Source organism: Pseudorca crassidens, chromosome 8 (genome assembly GCF_039906515.1).
Source record: "Pseudorca crassidens isolate mPseCra1 chromosome 8, mPseCra1.hap1, whole genome shotgun sequence".
NCBI classification, from domain to species: Eukaryota; Metazoa; Chordata; class Mammalia; order Artiodactyla; family Delphinidae; genus Pseudorca; species Pseudorca crassidens.
The window spans coordinates 14,665,734-14,690,849 of record NC_090303.1 but is presented as its reverse complement, the minus strand read 5'-3'; the positions used below and the strand labels follow the sequence as shown (position 1 = coordinate 14,690,849).

The 25,116-nt window shown below is 37.3% G+C and overlaps 1 protein-coding gene across 7 annotated transcripts in view; it reads left to right on the top strand.

Moving 5' to 3' along the window:
• The window catches only part of SUGCT (succinyl-CoA:glutarate-CoA transferase), a 681,818-nt gene that overhangs the window by 2,472 nt on the left and 654,230 nt on the right, over nucleotides 1-25,116 (top strand). For all 7 annotated transcript variants that reach the window (XM_067745863.1, XM_067745864.1, XM_067745862.1 and 4 more), the window contains exons 2-6: nucleotides 9,308-9,359; nucleotides 10,027-10,100; nucleotides 13,894-13,979; nucleotides 15,063-15,113; nucleotides 22,628-22,748. In XM_067745863.1, coding sequence (XP_067601964.1) covers nucleotides 9,308-9,359; nucleotides 10,027-10,100; nucleotides 13,894-13,979; nucleotides 15,063-15,113; nucleotides 22,628-22,748 — 384 coding nt within the window. The remainder of the gene's footprint in view (nucleotides 1-9,307; nucleotides 9,360-10,026; nucleotides 10,101-13,893; nucleotides 13,980-15,062; nucleotides 15,114-22,627; nucleotides 22,749-25,116) is intronic.

Below are 25,116 nucleotides of genomic sequence, written 5' to 3'. Positions count from 1 at the left end.
TTACCTGGAAATAGAAAAGTGAATTGGGATGATGTATATGAGAGTTTGGTAGCTGCCCCATGAACTAAGTCTGAGTCCTGTGGAGAGATAAGAGCACTTTTGTGAGTAACACAGCTATTGTTCCCACAAAAAGAGAATTGCAGCACTCTTTAGGGAGGACCAGCATTAGAAAACAGGATTCTCAGTAGGATGGTGCCTTTATTGAAGACACTGTTAGTGGCTAGATGCTGTCTTCAAGTGGCATTGTACACAGAGGACATCAACAGGCAAAACGTCAAGGAACTTTCTCAGGACCCATGAGTTATATGGGGAGTCCCCAGATTAATTGGTTAACTTTGTGGTGGTGCATGTTTTATAAGTTTTACTTGTATAAGAGTACCACTAAGGAAATTTAAGTGTAAGTGAAAATGGGGCCTTGTCTATTTCTATAAGACTGAGGATCTTTATTCGGGTTACCTAAGATTTTTTGGTGTGTCTTTTTTCAGTAGATTAAACAATTTTTTTTTTTTTTTTTGTAGAGCCTTTATGAGAGCAGATGGCTTTGTGTTTGAAGCAGGAATTGGGGTCTTGTAGCTGGTCCCTCTGTCCCCTACTTTAACTACCTCCCTGAAAAGACACTTCTGGGGCACTGCTAAGGAGTTCCTAGGGCTCTCCAGAAAGGGTTTGAAAGCCAATATTTTAGGTAGCTGTCACGTATTAATGAGTGCTGCAAAAGTAAATACTTTGGTTAGTTTTACTGCTTATTTCCAAGGAGTAAATATTTTCATGTTTCTGCATGGTCAGGGCTTTCTAAGCCAAGGAAACTAGAGCCTGGGTTAAAGGGCAAGCCTTGGAAGTTAAAGGATGACTGAAATGATTGTTAGAGAACTCTCAGGAAGTTTATGTTTATATTTCAAAGGGGTATAAAACTCAGAGCCTTGGAGACATTCCCAAGATTGAGATTGTAAACCCAGGGAAGTTTATCTTTCCCCCTGGAGACATTTATTTATATTCCAAAGGGTTAGAACCCAGGGATCATCCCCTTTTCTTCCGAAGGAGAATTTGCTTACATTAGGGAGATAAGCTTTCTCTGCTTTTCTTGGGGGAAGGTGGCTGCTGGGCAGCTATCCCATACAAACTAATAGATTTATAATTTTGGGGACCTGTCCTGTGGTTCAATCCTTATATGTGCACGCCTAGTCCACCAGCTCTCATTATGACGCCTGTGGCATATTAGGTGTGGGAAAAATGGTGCATTTCTTGATGTAAGTAATAATAACTCTGATCTCTGCTTCAAAAACCTCATGTTTTTGAATACATATAGATATTAAAAAGTTTATATATATATATATATATATATATATTTTTTTTTTTTTTTTCCCCATGCCGCACGGCCTATAGAATCTTAGTTCCCTGACCAGGGATCGAACCTGCACCCCCCTGTGTTGGAAACACAGAGTCTTAACCACTGAACCACCAGGGAAGTCCCCCCAAAAATGTATTTTTGATGATGAAAGCACTTCTTAGGACAGAAGAATGTATTTAATAGTTTCTATGTATAGAAATTTTTGTTCTGATTTTAGTATATGTGCTGCTGAAGGGAGCCCTAGAAATGTTTGTACAGTCATCCCTCGGTATCTGCAGGGGATTGGTTCCAGGAACCCCCTTTGGATACCAAAAACTGAGGGTGCTCAAGTCCCTTACTATATAAAATGGTTTAGTATTTGCATATAACTACACAACCTGTGTATACCTAAAATCAAATCCATATTACTTACAATATCTGATACAATATAAATGATATGTAAATAGTTGACAATATGGTGCAACTGCTATGTAAATATTTGTGGGAGGTGCAGCATATTCAAATCGTGCTTTTTGGAATTTCTTGGCATTTTTTTCTCCCAAATATTTTCGGTACACTGCTGGTTGAGTGTGCAGTTGGGGAACCCACAGATACAGAGGGCCTACTGTATGTATACTTAGAGCATAAGCTTTATCTTAATATTTCCTGAAGCCTTTCAGTTTACCTCAGTTTTCCTTATATAGGTTCTGTTGTCAGCTGTTCCATGTTGAAGACCGTCAGTCGTAGAAAAGTAAAGGCCTCTCTGGGATTGATTAGCTCAGTTACTGATAAGGTGAGACCTGCCTTGAATGCAGTAGACCACTTAACTATCACTTATGTAATGTTCTCACTGATAAAGCAGGTATTAGAAGTAACTTGTTTTTGCCTCTGAGAGCCAAACTACTGTTAATGATCTTCTTTTCAATTCTAAGCATGTATCCACCATCCACAGTAGTCAAGCACAGGTGAAAAGTATTATACATGTTTATTTCTTTTAGACTAATATTCTTCACCCATGTGTAATGCAAGTGTTAATGCATTAACTCACACTTATAAAAGTTTTCATTGAAAATAATAAAATTGTTGACAGAATACTTTGACATGAAGAAAAATGTAAGAGTATGATTATTCTTTTCCAGACACAAATGTTTGTTTTAAAAGGAGTAAGTAAAATTTTAATGTCACCAGAACTGGTATCTTTGTATTTTTCCAATTGTAAAAACAATGCGTACCTTTTGTAGAAAACCTGAAATGTTTAGGAAAATAGAAGGCAAGAAAAAATATTAGTCTCTTATCTAAGAAGCAAATACTTAATATATAAATAGAAAAAAATAAACCTCACATACTTTAAATTGGAAAATAAAAGCTTTTTAAAAGGGAAAACCAACTATACATGAGTATATAATGTGGGGTTGGAAAGACATGATACCTATACAGAAAAGAGTTGACATAGCAGGCCTCAGGCTGCTATCTTTAGAAAGACCTTCTTACAAGTGTGGCCCTTGTTTGGCATCTGGGAACTTGGCACTCGAACTGCTTCCTAGTTAATAAGGGTGCCTAGATGATTTGTACAATCAGTGTGATTTATGGATTTATGGTGAGCACCTGCTGTTCTTCTGGGAGTCCAGAATTTTGGTGCATGCTGAGCAGAGAGTGCCTATGTGAAAAGCCCTCAATAAAGCCTTTGGGTTCTGGGTCCGTAATAGACTTCCCTGAGCAGAAACATTGCACATGTTACTGAATTTTTTTGTTGCTGGAGAAAGAAGCAACGAAAGAAGCTTGGCGTGGCCCCTCATGGGAGGGAGAGAACATAAGAAGCCTGTGCATGGATGTTTCCAGACTCTGCCCATCTTTTTCACTGACTGATTGGGTCATATATCATTTTGCTGTAATAAACCTTTAGCCATGAATACAACTATGTGCTGAGTCCTTTTAGCAACTCACTGAAGGTGTGGGTAGTCTGAAGGAACTCTGAAACAATAGCAAAGGCAGAAAGTGAAAGAAATGATTTTTCGAAAGTGAAATTCCAAAACCATCCAAAAAACCAAACAGCAGATAAAGAAAAATTACTTTTACTAATTATGACTCATAAAAGGTTAATATTCTTACTACACGAAGAATCCATACAAATCAATAAGAAAAAAGATAAACACGCCTGTAGAAATACGGGCCAACGAGAAGAATAGATTATGTTTGAGAAGAAAAAGAGCAAGTGTTAAAAACAGTGTAATTTAGAGGTCATTAAATAAATGCAAATTAAAATGGTGGTAGCATGCAAATTTTTAACTGTTAAATTTACAACAAACAAGTAAACAGTATGCTCCCCAAACCAAGTGATCATATGCGGGGTTACGGAAGATGGTGGAGAACACTGTTTTCATATACTGCTGGTGCCAGTATATGTTAATACTGCCTTTCTGGTGGACAGTTTGATGAAATGTGTGAAAAGTTTGAAAGAATTTATAACATGAACATGGCTAGGTCACCTTAAGACCTTCCTCTGTCCTTGGAAGCATGCTTTTCATTCTCCTTTCTCCATCCCCCAAAACTCTAAAAGCCTTAGAGAATAATTTTTATCTTTACTCCTTAAAGAGAAGTTCCTGGGAGGGTTCTGTAGCCCTTCACAAAAAGCATCCTAAATTCCCTCTAGACATCTCCTGCTCGTCAGAATTACCCATTGGAAGCTGTTGAAAACAAATCATGGGCTTGTTTCTTTATTGGTTTTGGCCCTGCCATGCGGCATGCGGGATCTTAGTTCCCCCACTGGGGATCGAACCTGTGCCCCATGCGGTGGAAGCGCGGACTCTTAAATCACTGGACCATCAGGGAAGTCCCGAAAACAAATCAAATCATAAGACATTTTTTCTCACATATGTATCCGTCCACACACTTCTTCCAGGCTGTCCCTTCCTTTCCTTTCTGTTCCTCCTCCGTTTATCTGCGGTGGGTCTGTAAAATCAGGTTCTCTACCTTTTTTGTGTCAAAAGAGGCTCATCACATTCACAGTCACGCTGTGCCCCACCTCCACCCTCCCACGCGTCGCGTGCACACATTTTCTTCTTTGCCGTGATAATTATCATTTCCCTCAAGTACCTGTGATGGCGTTTTGCTGGTTGTCCCCTGGAAGGGATGCCTTTCCCTAGTTGGCACAAAGGTCTTGCCTTTGCTCAGTCTTCTCGGGGAGGAGAGCCACCACACCAACACGGAGAAGTTCCAGGGGCCTCTTGGGTTTGTGGGCATTCATATTTGGTAATTCATTGCTATCATTTGCTCCGTGAGTACCTGCTTCAGCCACTTCTTTTTTTTTTTTTTTTTTTTTTTTTTGCGTACATGGGCCTCTCCCGTTGTGGAGCACAGGCTCAGCGGCCATGGCTCACGGGCCCAGCCGCTCCACGGCATGTGGGATCTTCCCGGACCGGGGCATGAACCCATGTCCCCTGCATCGGCAGGCGGACTCTCAACCACTGCGCCACCGGGGAAGCCCTCAGCCACGTCTTATCCTCTGAGTAGTTCACTTCAGGCTGGCCCTTTAAGGAGGCCTGAACACTGAAGTTTTTTTCTCTGGCTTCCTGACTTTTGGTTGTGAATCCTATAACTATAAATTGATTTATAAAGTCTATAAGTTGGTGCTGTTTTCTACCTTTCCACGTGCCAGTCTATAGCAGTGGTTTTTCTCCTAAATGACTTTTGAAAGGCAATTCATTGCATATATTAAGTTCATATTTAAAAGTTTTTATCACAAGTAGATTTTACAAGAACTAAGATGAGGGTAAGAGCTGTAATGTGTAAGGAATATGTTTTCCTTCTGCCCAGTGGGAGAAGGCTTATCATGAAAGAAGGCTTATTTTTAGGAAAAAATGTATATGAAAGTTGAAGACCTGGAAATTGATTTCTTTAAAATGATTCATTTCTTACAAAAGTCTTCACATATTCTCAGTTTGAAGACTGCAGCTAACAGTGAAACAACCTACCCCTGAAATGGACTTTCCAGTTGTTGGCTTTGATGCTCTACGATCGCTTAGAGGCTACCATTTTTCCTCCTCCAATGCTTGGTTTCTTCATTGGTCAGGATAGGCTAGATGGGGTGGTGGTACAAATTAGCCTACAATCTCAGTGGCTTAATACAATAAAACATCTTTCTTGCACATATAGCTACACCATTTGAAAATTGTAGCTTCCAAGGTCACTGTGGCAGGAGTATAGAAGCCTGGAGGATTTTGTGGGATGTTTTTAAGGATCAGGGCTGGAATTAGCTTACGTTTCATTGGCCAGGCCCCCGGCATTTGGGCCCAACCTAATTGCAAGAGAAGCTGGGAAATGTAGAAGAGCAGAGGGATTTGGGATTAGCACTGATTTGTGCTTCGGTTGTAGCATGCTTTACCTATCATTGAAAAACCCTTTATCTGGTCTTTTTCCACTGTTCTTCCTGTAGATTTCTCAAGTTTTCATTAAAATAGTAGCATCCAACAGTTTAAAAACCTGTTTGATTGCAAATCCCATAGTAATAGCCAAGTCCTTGCAAGAGAAGGGCAATTCTCAAGAAACTGAGTGTCAATGGAAGGTGAATTATAAATTATTATAAGTTGCTATCCATCTAGCTCTTGTTCTCTGGTGGTCTCTAAATGGTGTAATTGCCTCGTAACTTTGGCATCACTTCCACAGTACCTTTTTACAACTCAAAATTTTTAGGTTCCCTGGAATGTTTTCCAGTGGATTCTAATTTTCCAAGTACTCTAAACTCCTAAAATTACCTGCCAAATTATACTATTAGGAACAGAGCTTCTTTCAAGACTTTTAACCTGTGCTAGAAAGAAAATATCCTGCTAACTATTCTAAATAAAGCTTTGAAGAGATATCCATCTACTGTCTCACTCCTAAGTTCTGGTAGTTAAGTTCTCCGTAAAATATCAAATTAAGAAATCATTTCGGTGTATATCACATGTTGTATTTCATAGTGGTATTCGATCAGTTTGTTTTATGACGACTTTTTTTTTTTTTTAATGTCTCAGTAGTTGACTAGTACAGTGGGGGAGGGATGCCATGATTACTGTCATACAGATGAGCCACTTGTGTGGGCATCTGTCAATTATATCTACTCTGGTGCTGCTGGAGTTTCTTTGTGTCATGGAAACCTTAGGGCCAAATACCAGGGGAGTTCCTAGAAGCAGCTCTGGCAAGCATAGATTTGATGGCAACTTCATTATAATTATACTGCTTTGCATGGTTACTCAGCTGTGATCATCATAATAGCTTTCCATCCTAGAGGCCAAATAAGTTAGAGCAATATACAAGCTGCTCAATATATCTTAACAAATTACATTATAATAGATGCTCTTTTCAACTGTTTTTTTCCCCCCGTGATCAGCCTATTCTGGTCTTTCACAAACAGGCAAAATATGGCTATAGATATCTTTTTAAAGTATAGAGTATTGAGAATCATATATGTTATTTTCTGTTCTTTGAAATAATCATGAGTCATGTGTTTTTCTCTTGTTTTCAGATCTGGATTATCTACTTTAATAGGTATTGTGACTGTATAATACAATGATGAGGATGATGATAACAACAATTGTTGATTTTTAGTGAGCATTTACCATGTTCCAGGAAGTGTACTATGCACTTTACATATAACATTTCATTTAATCCTTGCAAACTCTATGATATAGGTGTTTCAAATGAGGAAACTGAAGCTCAGAGAAGTGAAGTTACCTTGGTCAAGGTCACTAGGGTAGTAAGTAGTGAAGCAGAGAATTAAATTCAGTCAGTCTCCAGGGTTTATGCTCTTAACTGTTTAAAACTCATTAATTGATTTTGACTTAAATGTGCTCTAGAAGTCCTTTCTGGTTATCTTCTCAGAAAATAAAAGTAAAATTCTATTGCCTGATGTTAAATTAATTCATTTGAAAAGTTTTGTGTCATTAAACAAAATTTATTATGGTTGTGAGTTGATATTGGTAGAGAAATATAGACTTCTCTTTATAGATTTATAATGAAGTGAGATTTATGGGTTGAAGAGACCGCTAAATATATTTCCTGCATCATTTGAAATAAAACAAGGGCCCCAAAAGAGATGAGTACATAAGACCAGTAGTTTTGGAGTCTTATGTAACATAAAGAATTACTTGTCCATTCATTCCTAATGTTGTCAAAATATCTTCTCACGTTTGAGGTCTTTTTCTATGTTTTATTTTCTCTAAAATATCTTGTTTTCTCTCTCATTTTGTTCTTTATGTTTTCACTTTTTCATTTTTCTTTTTTTTTTGCTGATTATACACTTAATCACAATTAAGCAAAATTACAGAAATAAATAACTTAGCTAGTGAAAGTTCTCCATAAATTCTTACCCCAGGATTTAACCACCAGTAGAATTTTATGAATGCTCCTAGAAATACCAACATGTATTATTAATGTTATTATGTATCTTTACAAATATAGGATCATATTATACATTCTATTCTACAACTTGATTTATTTTTTAACTTAGGAATATATCTTGGTGAACTTTACATGTCAGGGTATGTAAATGTCTCATTTTTCTTAACATTGGTATGGTATTTTTTTATATGGATGTGCAGGTGCTTATTTAACATTTCACCTGTTGGTGGATTTTTGCACTGTTTCGAATATTTTGCTTCAGTATTAAAAACAATGAGGCAGGGGAAGGGGTAGTTAGGGAGTTTGGGATTGACATGTACACACTGTAATATTTAAAATGGGTAACCAACAAGGACCTACTGTATAGCACAGGGAACTCTGCTCAATATTGTGTAACAACCTAAATGGGAAAAGAATATGAAAAAGAATAGATACATGTATATGTGTAACTCAGTCACTTTGCTGTACACCTGAAACTATCACAACATTGTTAATCAGCTATACCTCAATATAAGATTAAAAGTTAAAAAAAATAAAAGCAGTGAGGCAATTCACAATAGAAGATGTATGAATGGCCTATTATTACATGAAAAGATTTTCAACAGCATTAGTCAACAGGGAAATGCCAGTTAAAACCACAGAGAAACATCATATACCCATTAGAATGGCTAACCTTTAAAAGATGAACAATACCTAGTGTTGTGAGGATGTGGAGTTTCTAGAACGCGCGCTGTTGTACAAACACTTTGGAAGTCTGTTTGGCAGTTTCTTAGAAAGTTAAGCATAAACTTACCATATTACCCAGCCATTCCACTAGGTATTTACTCAAGAAAAATGAAAACGTGTCCACACACGGACTTGTACACAAATGTTCATAGTAGCTTGATCCACTGTAACCTAAAACTGGAACCAACCCAGTGTCCATCAGCAGCTGAATGGATAAACAAATGTGGTATATCCATAGAGTAGGATACTACTCATAGAAATGCAACAACATGGATGAGTCTCAGTATCATAATGCTGAATGAAAGAAGCCAGACAGGGTATATAGTGTATGATTTCATTTGTATAAAATTCTAGGAAATGCAAACTAAAATGACAGAAAGCAGATCAATGGTTGCCTGAGGTTGGGGATGGAGGGAGAGGTAGTTTGCAAAGGGCAGGAGAAAACTTTCAGGTAATGGAAAGTTCTGTTTCTCAATTCTGGGTTTGGACAAATGTGTAATGACATGTATCCATCATTACAGTATCATACAGAGTATTTTCAGTGTCCTAAAAACCCTCTGTGCTCAGCCTATGCACCCCCTCCCCCCATTTTTAAATTTTTCATTAGTTTGTCCCACTTTTAAATTTTTCATTAGACAAACTATCTTAAGTGTAGCTTTGGACTTTATTAAATCGGGAATAATCTGGTATTAGAGGCTTTAATTTTTACAGATTGATTTAGTTGGACTGGGTCAAGGTTTCTGTGTTATATATAAAGCAGAAATGTGAAGGAAAATTTATTTATTTATTTGGTAGTAATAGATATTACTAAGAATATGAAGAATTCTGCATTATTCCTTCCGACAATTAGTAATCAACTTAAGTATTTTCTGTCTTTGCCAGATACTGACAATATGAAGCCATTGGAGGGTGTAAGAATTCTGGATCTAACAAGGTTTGCATTGGTTTATCTGTGTTTTGGTGATTGAGTTTTCCCCCTTCTTTAAAAAGGCATTTATTTCTTGGATTATAAGAAGGTGTTTATAAGCTTATCATTGAAATTTTGGAAAGAAAAACCAAGAAAATTTCCTGTAATTTCATCATTCTATGAGACAATTAGTATAATACTTATACATTTATTTCCAATCTGCATATTTATATATAACTTTTGAAAATAAAAATTGGAACCATATTGAAATTACAGGTTTATCCACATTTTAAACATAATGTTATATTTTGAGTATTTTCTCATGTCATTCGAAATTCAACAAAAAATATAAGATATTTTATTATAGTATATAGTTGTCACATAATTACCTAGTCATCCTCCAGTGTTTTTATATTATAAATGAGACTTCCTTGTACATAAATCTTTGCCTCAGGAAATCTTTCAGTTTCTTCCTTAGGATAGAATTCTGAAAGTAGAATTACTGCATCAAAGGGAATATACTTTTTAAAGCTCTTGATACATATGGCCAAATCAATTTTTTGAACAGTTTTAACAATTTTAATTCTTACTCACATTATATGAGCTTGTCTGTGTTGATGGAGTATTAAGAAAAGAATTAATATAAAAATCTTAAAGATGGTAATGAATTTATCTATCATTGTTAACATTGTAGAGTACTGGCGGGACCTTTTGCTACTATGAATTTAGGAGATCTTGGAGCAGAAGTTATAAAAGTGGAAAGACCAGGTAAAACTACTTCTCTCTTTAAAACATAGAAACAAGCTAATAAATATTTTTAATAGTTCTTTAAATGTCCATGTACCTGTATGTGGGATGAGGAGAGAATTGAAATGAAGCGATTATTTTCCCTTCTCCTTTATTTTCCTCTGAACCTATAGTAATATTAGATCTCTTTCTACTCTTTATACGTGCCAAGGGCTAAGGCCTAAGCCAGGTCCTTCACATGCACCTGGAAGCCTCTGGTAGAAACTGACGTGCAACACGTAAATAATGATGATGCTAACAACGGTTAGTGCCAGGCACAATTCTAAGCACTTTGCCTGTATTAATTTATTCAGTCTTTACAACGGCCTGTGAGCTGTTATTATTCCTAGATTATAAATAAGAAGACAGAGACACAGAGAGGTCAAGGGATTTGTCCACGGTCACACAGCTAGTAAGGAATATCCAGACACTCAGCTCTGATCCTGGCCCTTCTGAGCCCCACACAAGCCTTGCTGCTGAGACCGAGGTTAGAGTGGGCCTGGCCACCTTCCCTCACTGGGGGACAAAGGGAAGGCAAGAAATTAGCATTATTATTTATTCTTCAAGATCTGTTGCTTATGGATCTGGAACAGAATTCCCAAATTAGTGAAAATGGTCTAGCCTTGAATAGTGTGCATGTATCTATAAGACCCATAAGAAACTAGTTTATAATTACATCAACATATTAATTTACCATAAGTGATTAAACGCTATAAAGTAGAACGCATGATCTAGAAGATTCAACTTTCTGCTACATAGATCTTCTTAAGAGGCCAAAGCAGTTAGCAGAAGATTCTCTGATCAGCATGGGGAATGTTATATATTTTATATTTATCTGGCCCTGTGCTTGTCAGGCTCCAGGTGATAGAAGAGCCTGGTGAATCCTGCTTTCCAGAGATAATGCTTCATTTATCCAGCCAGTGATATTTATCACTTTTGGTCATTGCTGGATACATGCTGAATAATGTTTACTTTCTAGCTGAACATCTTTTTTTTTTCTGTTACAGGTACCACAAAACTTCTAATTTTCACATTGCTATCCAGTTTTAATACCACATACTTTCTAATTTCAAGCATTGGGTCTTCCATTTCTAGATAGAATAGCCAATATGATTTCTGTTGCTATTTCATTTGATCACTAGGTTAAATATTTGTACAGTTTGCCCTTCGTATCCACGGGTTCTGCATTTATGGATTTAGCCAGCCACAGATTGGGTACTTTTATGATCTGCGATTGGTTGAATCTGCGGATGCTGTACTGGTGGATATGGAGGGCCAATTACGGGACTTGAACATCTGCCAATTTTGGTGTCCTCAGCGGGTGCTGGAAGCAGTCCCTCATGAATACTGAGGGAATGACTTTATTTTTATTAATTTTAGAAATCACTAATCCCTGTTTGCTTAGTCCTGTTTTTCCTTTGTACTTTTTCATTTCCACACTGGGGGACCCCTTCCTTAGTCTAGGCCTTTATTATGTCCCATAGCCATACACTAGGCATCAAGCTTTGTTCCTAGCAGATGTTCATTGCTCTTTTTCTTACTAATTGGTCTCTCTCCTTTAACCCTTTTGCTCAGTACGTTTTAATGTTCATATTATATATTTTGTTTTTTCGAGATAGTTATTCAACAGATATGAAGAAAAGTCCCTTGGCAGTATTTTCACATTTCAGTCTCTTTTAGTGTCCACTTCCTCAGTTCTTAAATTAAATTTCGTTGTAGTTTTCTGACTTGGGACTTAGATTATTCTTATTTGAGTAATCAAAGAGCGTATCAAGCTTAAGTATATTTTTTTCTTCTCATTTTAGAGTCTTTCGGTGGGTGTAAACGCTATGCCTGCAGGGCCAGGCAGGTAACCTAAATGAATGAAGTGGGCTGGGCAGCCAATGATGCTGCTGTTATTCCAGGGTTGTCACCAGGAGGCAGGCATACCTGGGCAGAGATGTTGATCTTTGTTCACTGCTGTGTCTGCTCTGCAGAGAGCAGTGTTTGTGACATAGTAGGCACCCAATAACTATTTGCTGAATGGATGAATGTGTTGAAATATCATATAAGAAAGGCAGTCTGAATTTTTATGTACTGTCTCTAGATTTTGAAATCATGGCAGATATTTAAAAACTTTAAGTTGTGTGTGGGTCAAATAAAACATGCCTCTCAAATTGCCAGTTTTACCAGTTTGTGACCTTTAACCCTTATTTCATTTCATGGGCCGTCAGCACATATCCTATCCTTCCGCGTCTCTTAAACCCAGGTTATGCACCAGGACCAGGTGGGGCAGGAAAGCCATGTAGGCCTCCAGTTTAGATTTCTGACATTATTTCCACCCAAGAGATGAATGTAAACATTTAAAATAAGCTCTCTACTTTTAGCCTTATCTTGACATTGCTCTCTTAAAAACAAATTTTTTTTTTTTTTAATTTAATGTATTGAGACCTTCAAAAAAATGGAAGTGGCTGGACTCTCTCCAGCCTCTGGGAGGTCCTATCTGATCTTGAAGATCCAGATTCACACATACATTTTTCCGTGAAGCCTATAACCGGTTTATTACTAGGAGATTGTCTTTGTGGACTCTTGTAGTTTATTTTTTCCCCTGACGTTTTGAGCATGCTGTTCAGTTTGATACTTACTATTTATTGCTTTGTGTTGTTTATCAGTTCATCCCCAGTTAGAACTAATGCTTCTTTTCTCCTCTGTCCTGTGTTCTCGCTTTCTCTTGTGAGGTTTTTAGTTTTTTGTTTTTAGTAAAGGAGTCTATTCTTTAGCTTCTGTTTTGTTTTCTAAAAGGCTGTGACTGTTTTTTTTTTATCAGTTTCAGTGGGTAAAGTCTAATGGGCTAATAAATTAATTATATCATTTAAATGAGATTAGAATTTAAACTTTAACCCATATTCACAAATTCTCTCTTATTGAGGGCTAGTAATACTTAGGTAGTGATTAGTTTCTAATATCAATATTTAATCAGAACTTATAAAAATCTTAATTTAAGTGATACTAATTTGTGCCTATTAATTGTTGATTCACTTTCTGAGCTCCATCTACATTGTTTGCTTTTTGTGCAAAGAAAACTCTTTTTCTGTAACTCGATAGTGTTATCTTTGAATCAAACACAAGTACTTTTCAGAATCATTTGAAGTAGATGTTTAGAATAAAATACCCTATTTTTGATGTTTTTGAACTTTTACTTTGAAGCAAGACCTAGACTACTAAAATTTTATTCTAAATAGCATCTTAAATTACTGACATTTGCTATTCAGTAGCTTATTTTGCTTTTTCTGATTTATTGCTACAGAATTTAAAAAATAGATTTATTTATCATTGTTTTATACCTAGCCTCAGATACCACTTTATCATAAAGACTTACTTATCATTATCCTGATTTAAATTATATTTAACAAAAATATTGTGTAGACCCCACATTTTGTTTGCACATTTAATGCTAAAAACACTGAAAGAGCTGACTTGTTTGTTGAAGTAGGAGAGTAATTTTTTTCCCCCTCAGACTTGCCATTTATTAAATCTAAAGACTGCCAGTAGGATATTCCCTTCTGGATTCTGATTTTCAGGGATGGATTTTAGTGAAAGAAGCTATGGGAGGATTTAGTGATTTACCTGAACAGGTAAAGAGTTTGGGCAGTTCTAACAAGGTCCCAAGACCACTTTAGGTTGCTAATTCCGCTGATCTTGTTTAGGCATCTGTGAACTTACATATGAGTAAGCCTGTTGATTTGAAATGTCTCATGATGTTTCAAGGTTAAATAGTTCATACTATTATTTTCAGGAGCTGGTGATGATACACGAACTTGGGGTCCACCTTTTGTGGGGACAGAAAGTACTTATTTTCTCAGTGTTAACCGAAATAAAAAAGTAAGAATATTATCCCCTTTTTGCTTTCTTTGTGTAATTCTCTCTTTTTTTAAAAAAAAAAAATTAATTAATTTATTTTTGGCTGCCTTGGGTCTTCGTTGCTGCACGCGGGCTTTCTCTAGTTGCGGTGAGCGGGGGCTACTCTTCGTTGCAGTGCGCGGGCTTCTCATTGCGGCGGCTTCTCTTGTTGTGGAGCATGGGCTCTAGGCGCACGGGCTCAGTAGTTGTGACTCAGGGGCTTAGTTGCTCCACAGCATGTGGGATCTTCCCGGACCAGGGCTTGAACCCGTGTCCCCTGCTTTGGCAGGCAGATTGTTAACCACTGCACCACCAGGGAAGCCCTGTGTAATTCTCTTGTAATAACAAAACTTTTGATATCATTGTGGCTTGTTTATTTCTGCCCCTTTTGGTAGATATTTTGTAATATTCCCAATAAGGTGAAATTTTATTTTATTTTATTCATTCACCAGTTACCAAGTAGAAACAGTAGAGCTTTTTATTAATTTTCCTTCTCTACTAACTTAAAACATTTTTTGAGAATTTATAATGTTTTTTTTTTTGTTTTTTTTTTTCCGGTACGCGGGCCTCTCACTGCTGTGGCCTCTCCCGTTGCGGAGCACAGGCTCTGGACGCGCAGGCTCAGCGGCCATGGTTCACGGGCCCAGCCGCTCCGCAGCATGTGGGATCTTTCCGGACCAGGGCACGAGCCCGTGTCCCCTGCATCGGCAGGCAGACTCCCAAGCACTGCGCCACCAGGGAAGCCCTATAATGGTTTTTAATGGAACTAATTTTATTAAAGTGAGGAATCACTTGATTTGTTACATTTGTTATTCTTTTGGAGATTGCTAATTGCCTACATTTGGTATTATTATTTGAAGAATTTTTACTATAATCCTTACTATCATCCTAACATATCCGAATTGAAAATAAAATCAGTAAAAATTATTTAAATGTTTCTTCGTGAGGAAAATGCATTTACTTTAAGAGGAGAAATCTGTAATATGAATGGCTCTCTTATTGAACTGTGAGCAATAAGAAAAATTTTTAAGATACTATTTTAATATATATATTTTTAATTTTTAGAGTATAGCTGTTAATATCAAGGATCCAAAAGGGGTGAAAATCATCAAAGAGGTACAGTATGCTCTATAGAAGGCATCTTGTCACCTGGGTTGTAATTAGGGATTTGAATATGAGTAAAAATATTTTAAAACATTATTTCATTGGCAATCTGAAATTTTGCTGTAAGTGCCATTTGAGTTTAACTTCGTTTTTATACTAAGTATAATTTGCTTTATAATTTCTGGTATATTGTGTTTAACATTTCTCCATCGTGTCAGAGTGTTCAGTTATGGCACTAGTGTCCATTGACCGAGTGCCTGCCCTGCATCAGATCTTAGGCCTGGGTACTTTATTCGTATTATCTTCTCAAATCTTCAGAATTTTCCTTGTAAATGAAGTATTATATCCTCATTTTCACAAGAGGTGAAATGAGTCTCAAGGGGCTTGAGTGATTGTCTAAAGATCACATAGCTAGTAAAGGGAGGAGCTGAAGTTTGAACCCTAGGTCTACATCACTGTAGAGCCCAAGGTTTTTCTAACACTTATTCAGATGGCTGATGTGTGCAGACCTGATCTTGGCATCTTTCCTTGAGGGGCCAGCACAATGGTTAGGGGAATACCCCAGTGTTCTGCTGGGATTCAAATTCTGCCTTCTTTACTTACTAGCCATGTGACTTCAGGCAGGTTACTTAACTTCTTTATGCCTCAGTTCCCTTATTAGCAAAATGGGGACAGTAATAATACCTACTTCTTAGGGATGTTAGAATTGAGTTAATATTGTGTAAAATGTGAAGAAGGGTGCCTGCCATAGTCATAGTCAGCACTCATTCAGCATTAACTATTACTATTGTTCCCGGTGCACATGAAGGTGGATTCATCACGTGAGATAAAACTTGTTTGCCATTCTTGTTAAAGTTTGAAGTCTAGGGCTTCCCTGGTGGCGCTGTGGTTAAGAATCCACCTGCCAGGGCAGGGGACACAGGTTCGAGCCCTGGCCCAGGAGGATCCCACATGCCGCGGAGCTGCTGGGCCCGTGCGCCACAACTACTGAGCCTGTGCTTAGAGCCTGCGCTCCGCAGCAGGGGAGGCCACTGCCATGAGAGGCCCGTGCCCCTGCTCACCGCAACTGGAAAGAGCCCATGCGCAGCGGCGAAGACCCAACACAGCCATAAATAAATTAATTAATTAAATTAAAAAAAAAAGTTTGAAGTAAAATGTAATGGATGTAAATCTCCTTGATTAGAGAACCAAATCCCCAAATTTGTTTTATATCAAAGTATCAATTTTAGCTTCATTGCTCTGATGCTTCTTTCCTTATCATCTGGCTGATTGAAAAATAACGTCTTCTAATTATTAAGATCAGAATCAGTGATCATCCGCTCTGGTTCTGTTGGATCAATCCAACAAACTTAGAATTTTACTAGATATATGTTAAACCCAAAGCTTGATAATTGTCCTGATCTCACTGTCCTGTTTTCCTACATCTTTTCTATAGCATAACTTAGGTTTGTTTGCTTGTTTTTATTTTATTTTTCAGTTGCAACTTAATATGATTTTTCTAAATTGTTCTTTGTTATTATTGCCTTGCCTTGTTTTTTTTTTAAATAAATTTATTTATTTTATTTTTTCATTTTTGGCTGCATTGGGTCTTCATTTCTGCGTCCGGGCTTTCTCTAGTTGCGGCAGGCAGGGGCTATTCTTCGTTGCGGTGTGGGCTTCTCATTGCAGTGGCTTCTCTTGTTGCGGAGCACCAGCTCTAGGCACGCAGGCTTCAGTAGTTGTGGCATGTGGGCTCAGTTATGGCTCGCAGGCTCTAGAGCGCAGGCTCAGTAGTTGTGGCGCACGGGCTTAGCTGTTCCGCGGCATGTGGGATCTTCCCAGACCAAGGCTCGAACACGTGTCCCCTGCATTGGCAGGCAGATTCTCAACCACTGTGCCACCAAGGAAGCCCACCCTGCCTGTTTGTCTATGGCAGCGACCCTCATCTTGGACTCAACTCCCATTGTCTTCATTCTCAGGCCCTTCTTTTTTTTTTTTTTTTTTTACATCTTTATTGGAGTATAATTGTTTTACAATGGTGTGTTAGTTTCTGCTTTATAACAAAGTGAATCAGTTATACATATACATATGTTCCCATATCTCTTCCCTCTTGCGTCTCCCTCCCTCCCACCCTCCCTATCCCACCCCTCTAGGTGGTCACAAAGCACCGAGCTGATCTCCCTGTGCTACGCGGCTGCTTCCCACTAGCTATCTATTTTACATTTGGTAGTGTATATATGTCCATGCCACTCTCTCACTGTCACAGCTTACCCTTCCCCCTCCCCATATCCTCAAGTCCATTCTCTAGTAGGTCTGTGTCTTTATTCCTGTCTTACCCCTAGGTTCTTCATGACATTTTTTTTTCTTAAATTCCATATATGTATGTTAGTATACGGTATTTGTCTTTCTCTTTCTGACTTACTTCACTCTGTATGACAGACTCTAGGTCCATCCACCTCATTACAAATAGCTCAATTTCGTTTCTTTTTATGGCTGAGTAATATTCCATTGTATATATGTGCCACATCTTCTTTATCCATTCATCTGTTGATGGACAGTTAGGTTGCTTCCATGTCCTGGCTATTGTAAATAGAGCTGCAGTGAACATTGGGGTACATGACTCTGTTTGAATTATGGTTTTCTCAGGGTGTATGCCCAGTAGTGTCAGGCCCTTCTTTTTATCTTTTCAGTAGTTGTTATGCTGCTGCTGCTGCTGATGGTGATGATGATGAATCATCTAGGAGATTGTGCTTAATTCTTCTCTTTCTGGTTTATGTTTCTCAGTTCCACCTTCAATGTTCACAGTTCCTGCTTATTTGCTTCCATTTCAGAACATTTTGATATTTTATCCTGAATAGTGAAGGTTTTAGATTTGATTTAACAAATACTTTACAAGTTCATTAGGGTTTTTCAATGGGGCAGTGTTAGGTGGAATTCATAACTCTTGCTCCTAAGACATCAGTGTACATTGGAGTATTTTAGGCCTACATGTATAATTCTAACCAAAAGAAATGAATTTGCTGGGACATCTTTCTCACTCTCTTTGGATCCTGCCTGTGTCCTCCACCAGATTGTAACAATTTTAAATTGTTTCATTATGGGCATGGTTTCTCTTCATGTCTGATAATGATAAAGTACATTTCAACTCATATTAAACTTTAATAGATTGTCTGCAGTCATTTTGCATATCTTTTGCTTTCAGCTAGTTATACAGTTCATAAGTTATATATCTTACTGCCTAGAGGAAAAGTTATTTTTTGCCTAGTCTTTTTATTCTTTCTGGCATGGATTTCTCTTTTGGTCTTAAAAGTAGCAAAACAACCTTTGTATTCAGACCTTGGTGGGTATGATTGCTAATATAATGAGTCTAGTTTATAGATACAGTTCCAGAGTATTATACAAAGCAGTCAGCTGGATACATGAGAGCTCCAAAAAGTATGACTCCTTTGTCAACCAGGCTAACCAAAAATAGGTTGTGTAGAAAAGAAAGCTCTGCTTAGAAAAGTCTATGTATTTTCATGGCAATATGATTTGATAACTTCCTAACACACCATCTATATTTCAAATAATTCTCTATGTTAATTAGTTGACAGTGACAGTATCCATATTGTGGGTGTGAATCATGGCCAATAGAGCAGTGTCATGGGTTTTATTTTCCTCCAACATCTTATTATGAAAAATTCAAACATACAGAAAAATGGAAAGAGTAGTATAATGAACTCTTATTTACCCTATGCCTAGATGCAACAGTTTTAAGATTTTGCTATATTTGTTTATTTACATATGAATATATGTGGTATGTGTGTGTCTGATTTTGAACTATTTGAAAGTAAGTGAAAGATATGAAACTTTGTCCTTAAATCCTTCAGGAGACATCTCCTGGGGGGTATAGCTCAGGGGGAGGAGCATTTGCAGAATACATCTAAGAGTAAGGACATTCTTTGACATACATTTAAAAATTATTTTATGATTTTTTTTTTACTGATAAATGTAGTTAAATTCTTATTGTCACTTCCCCTCTATTTCTGATCTTGCTCATCCAGTCTGTTCCTAAATTTTTTTTCCCAGAAGAAAAGAAAAAGATGATGAGTTCTCTAACATGCAAAATTGTGCTTGTTTCTTATTGTGGGTAAGATTCTAGAATAGATTATTAGGTGATCTGTGAGCGCCAAGATGAGGAAGAGGTGATCACCAGCAAAACTGGGAACAAGTCTTTCTTCCCCCCTCACTTTATTTCCTAGTAGATCCTTGTATCAGGGAAATGCGACAAATGTTTGGTCTCCACTGAAGCAGTTGACTTGTATATTACTTATAGATAGTGTGGAGATCCATGTAACTCAGGGAGGTTTGTGATGTCTCTGATTTCAGCACTGCACTGCTTAGAATTTTAACGAATGCATTAGTTAACGCTTTAGGGAACATACGTGATCTTGAAATGGGTAAATATCCCTAAAGAGAGAGGGAGGGAGAATATGTTGGATGGCAGACTCACTAAGAATCAGTATCTAGTAAATAGATAGTATGTGTTTATTTAAAATAAATATTTATAAAATGGAGCAAAGAATAACTTCTGTGCTATACACTTTTCTAGGGATATTTTATCAATAAGTATCATAATGCATACATATTGAGTTCTTGGGTAATAATAAAAAGCTACTGGGCATCTTTATCAGTGGAAGCCTTTAGCTTCTAAATTTAACTTTTCCATATTTTTCTTATAACTTCGGAGAGTTATACTACATGGTACTCTGAGCACACCTCTTTTTAGCTTAAATTTTTTTTCTGTTGTTATACAAGTAGTATCTGCTCATGGACAAAAAGATTAATATTTTAGTGTATCATATCAAATCTCTTTATGTCCTTGTATACTCATTTTTTCCAATAAACATGAGATAACACCATGTATATTGTTTTTTAATGTTTTCTGTTTATACATTCTGAATACTTTTCTATTAATATAACTTATTCATTATATTTATTTTCTTGTCTTATTGAAACAGTGAATTTGTTTGTGATCCAGCTGAATATGTGAATTGAAATGTGATTTATGATGGTATAGAAATCTAAAAATACAAATACCCTATATAGTTAAAAGTTTTAAAATTGTGGTATAATATATATAACATAAAATGTCATTTTAACCATTTTTACTGTACAGTTCAGTAGCATTAATGACATTCATAATTGTGTGCAACCATCACTGCTGTGTATTTCCTTTATGTTTAATCATTCCAAACAAACTGTATCCATTAACCAATAATTCTCCACTTCCTTCTCCCCTCAGCCTCTGATAACCTCTAATTTACTTTCTGTCTTTATTAATTTGCCTATTCTAGATATTTCATATAAGTGAAATCATATAATATTTGTACTTTTGTGCCTGGTTAATTTTACTTAGCATAATGTTTTCAAGGTTCATCCATGTTGTAGCATGTATCAGAACTTTGCTCCTTTTTATGGCTGAATCGTATTCTACTTTACTGGATGGATTTATTTGTCTGTTGATGGATAGTTGGGTTGTTTCCATCTTTTGGCTGTTGTGAATAATGCTGCTATGAACATTTGGATACAAGTACCTGTTGCAAGTCCCTGCTTTCAATTATTTTGGGTATATACCTAGGATTGGCATCTCTGAGTCATATCTTAACTGTGTTTAACTTTTTGAGGAACCCACACAGAGTTTTAACATTAAAAATAATTTATCAAATGTCATTTGCATAAGGTACTATACTGTGCACCATGCAGAATACGCATCAGAGAGATGACTGGTGTAAGAATCTAGGTGTGTTTGATGCAGCTTGTTTTCTTTAGTGCCTGCAGGAGCGCTGTGTAAGTAGCAGACAGAAGCTCAGAAAAATATGTGGAATAAATGACAATGTAACTGTAGCTTTGTGTTTTATTTATACTAACACCCATTCTCCCTCCACATTTTCCAAGCAAGGCTTGGTAGAACCATTAACAAAAAATAAACACATCTCTACTTGGGCTGTCCCTGGGGCATACTGCATAGTGTTGCCCATGTGAGAAGCAGCTCGAATGTTAATTGGCACCTGAAATTTGGAAAGGATGCCTGTATGGCTTAAGATTTGGGGTGCATACTTGAAAACCTTTCTCTCTCTCTGTCCTGTATCTTAATGTATGTATCATTCCTCTTCTGACAGGTGGTCACCTGGGCCCCTGTTACCTGTTTCAGGAGCTCTGGAGGATAACAGCTTATTTCCCTGAGATGCCTCCTAAGATCTCCTCCCCCTCAATTTTGTTAAGTCAAACACACTCCAAATTTGGTGACACAATAACAAACAGACATTCAATTTATTGACGTTTCCTTCTAAAGTTTATGTAAATTCAGTTATTTTCCATCTAGAGCAGAGGTTGGCAGACTGTGTGGGCCAAATCAAGTTTGTTTTTGCATAGCCCATGGTAAATTTTACAGTTTTAAAGATTGTTAAAGAAAAATAAAGAACATGTGACAGGGAATGTATGTGGCCTAAAAAGGCTAAAATATTTACTTTTTGACATTTTATGAAAAAAGTTTGCCCACCCCTGGTCCAGAGTCTTATTCTATTACATTAGTTTGATGTGTGAGAGTATATCTCTGTCAACATGGCAATTAAAAAATTATTGAATTGGGCTTCCCTGGTGGCGCAAGTGGTTGAGAGTCCGCCTGCTGATGCAGGGGACACGGGTTTGTGCCCCGGTCCCGGAAGACTCCACATGCCGCGGAGCCGCTAGGCCCGTGAGCCATGGCTGCTGAGCCTGTGCGTCTGGAGCCTGTGCTCCACAACGGGAGAGTCCACAACAGTGAGAGGCCCACGTACCGCAAAAAAAAAAAAAAAAAAAAAGATATGTAGTCACAATTGAAATTTTGAAAAGAATTTTAAGATTAAGGTTTACGATGGCTTGTTGCAGTGATCTGGGAATCAGAGTTGGGGTTTTGTTTCTGACAGTTACTGATTTACTGGGTTATAGTTTAGCAGTTTTTTTTTTTTTTAAATGGTTCATTAAATACATTTAAAACTCTTTGGAAAGAAAGCATCTGGAAAGTGTGAAAGCAATTCAGAATCATGTTTACATGTATTAAGTGCCTATATGTACATGTTGTAATGAGGAATATTACATAATAAGGATGGAGTAGTAAAGACATTGTATTTAGTTTTATTTTAAAGGGGTTAAAAGATATTTTTTGTATATTTTATGTTCTTATATTCTAATTTTTTTACCTAAACTTCTGAGAATATATTTAGATAGACCATGTAGCCTAGATAATTTCTTACATTTAATGTAAGCAGAATCCACTTAATACCATGGTAATAACTGAAAATTTTAATACCCATTGTTTTACTGGCAGTAATACCTCAGGTAGTTGACCAGAGCCTTCGTGTTTATCTAAGAATACTTTGTAATTCTACTTTTCCTGTGATTTTTCTGGGCTTTTACAAAGCGAGGATCAATTGTGTTTACTGAAATTAGAATTCTATCATGTGGGGATTTGTTGAAAGCTGGGAAGTCCCTTAAGAAGTCTGACTCATCTTCACCTCTTCTTTCAGCTTGCAGCTGTTTGTGATGTATTTGTGGAAAACTATGTCCCTGGCAAATTGTCTGCAATGGGGCTGGGCTATGAAGATATAGACATGGTAGCGCCTCACATGGTCTACTGTTCCATCACAGGTATCTCAGCACCACACCCTCGTCAGTGGCGAGGTTTTCCAGTTTCTGTGTCTCTTTCTGTATATAAGAAACCTCGCGCTTGAGGTGCTTCTGCTCTCCCTCCCTGCCGAGCCATTTTAGGTTGTTGAAAATTAATCACTAAAGAACATTAACCTAAATGAACATTTTTCATATTTCTTCTGTGAATTGTCTGCCTGTAGTTTTGCCAGTTTTTCTACTGATATTTCTCAAATACTGACAAGGTACTATTATTAACTTATATGTAGAATTACAGGTGAGATATTAATTGGCTTTAAGATAACATAGGATCTCAACATACTGCTTCAATATATTCAAAAGTGCTAAAGCCAACTGAAGGAAAAGAGTGCTATGAAGTCTTTTAGATTGTTCAGCCCTTGATGGTGAACTCTGTGTGTGTGTTTGTGTGTGTATAAGTATGTCTTTAGGCTAAAGGGAAAAAAGTGATTGTATTAGTTATCTTTACATAGTTTATAAGCACTTAGCTATTAATTAGGAATACAGTATTAAAAAGTTATTCTTAAAATAGAAAGTTACATTAATAGCTTTTGTCAGAATAATTTATAAGATTTTCAGATTTTATTAATTCATCCACCAAATATTTACTGCAGACCTGTGATCTGCCAGGCAGTGTTCTAAGCTTCTGAGATACAGCAATGAATAACACATATATATGCTCTTCAGCAGATTTACATTCTAGGTTAGGGAGATAGATAGTAAATAAGTAAACACATTCTTTTGTGTTTTGTATTTGAGTGCAGTAGTGATAAGGTCAAAAGAGAAAAACTAAACAGGGCAAGGGGGATGAGGTTAGGAGGGTCCATTTTAGACTGGGAGGTGAGACAAGTCTTCATTGATAAAGGGGACATTTAAGCCGAGACCTGAATGAAGTAAAGGAGTGAATCGTATCATTATTGGCAATGAGGGTTTCGGGCAAGGGGAACAGCAAGTGCAAAGGACCTAGGGCAAGACTGTGTTGGGCCTGTTTGAGGACCAGCAAGGATGACTGAAACAGAGTGAGTTAGGGGGAATGTAGTAGGAAGAAAATCAGGGAGATAAGGGTTAGTAAGATGATGGTTAGTAAAGGCTTGTGGGCTGCTCTTAAGGAATTAGGCTTTTACTTCGAGTAAGGTTATAAGCTAATGGAGAGTTTTAAGCAGAGGAATGATGCAACCTGACATTTTTAAAAGGATCACTCTAGCTACTGTGTTAAGAATAGACTGTCGAGGACAAGGGTAGTGGGAGAACAATTACGAAGCTATTGACATAGTCCAGGCTACAGATGATGGGGGCTTGAATTAGAGTAGCAGTGGTCGAGGTCGTTAAAGAGTGATAGAATTCTGAATGTTTTCGAGAAAAGGGGGTAAGGTTTGCAGATGGATGAGATGTGAGTATCAGAGAAAGACTAGAGTTAAGGATGACTCTAGGGTTTTGGCCTGAGCGATTAGAAGAATTGTTGTTTACAGAGTGGAGTAGCACTGTGGAAAGAAGCTTTGGGAGGGAGAACATCACGTTTGGACTTGGAATGTCAAGTCCAAGTCTAGCTTGAAATGTAGAGTAAGGGATTGGATCTAAGAGTCAGGAGATGTAAAATTTTATAGTTATGAGCAAATACATGGTATTTGAAGGCTGTATTTGATCTTTTACAGAGTGAGTTTAGATAGAAAAAGGAGAGTCTGAGTGGCTGAGCCTGATGCACTCCCATGAGTAGATGTTTAGGAGACAATGATGACACAGTGAAGGAAGTCGTGAAGGAATCGTCAGTGAGGTGGGAGGAGAACCCGGAGGCGAAGTGAGGAAAGGGTTTATTTTCATAGACAGTTGAAGCAGAAAAGCATAAAGCATAAAGCACGTATGGACCTGAATTACTCGCATCTCCTAAATGCACCACACTCGCTCTCACGGCAGAGCCTTTACACACGATGTTCCCATTGCTTGGAACACTAATCCCCTGCCATACCCGGTAACTCTGTCTTTGTCCTTTAGATCTCACCTTGGATGTCATTGCTTCTGCGCAGACTTTTTCTCTCGATCCCTGAAGACTGGGTTGGCTGTTGTCTACCATATTTTACTCTTTACTTGTCTGTCTCCCCCACTATCTTTCAGGCTCTTGTTCAGCACACAGTATAGAACACATGGTAGGGAGTTTCTTACCTCAATGAATGAATAATCAGAACTTGGCTAAAGAATTTTTAATAGCTGCCTTTTTTTTTTTTTTTTTTTTTTCATTCTACTTTTCAGAGATAAGTGTAAGTAGTAAACGTTATGTTTACATTTTCCAAAGAAACTTTCAGAGGATAGCCTGGGGTTAGGGCATAGTTGGCCTAATCTGTTATTTCTTATGTAGTTC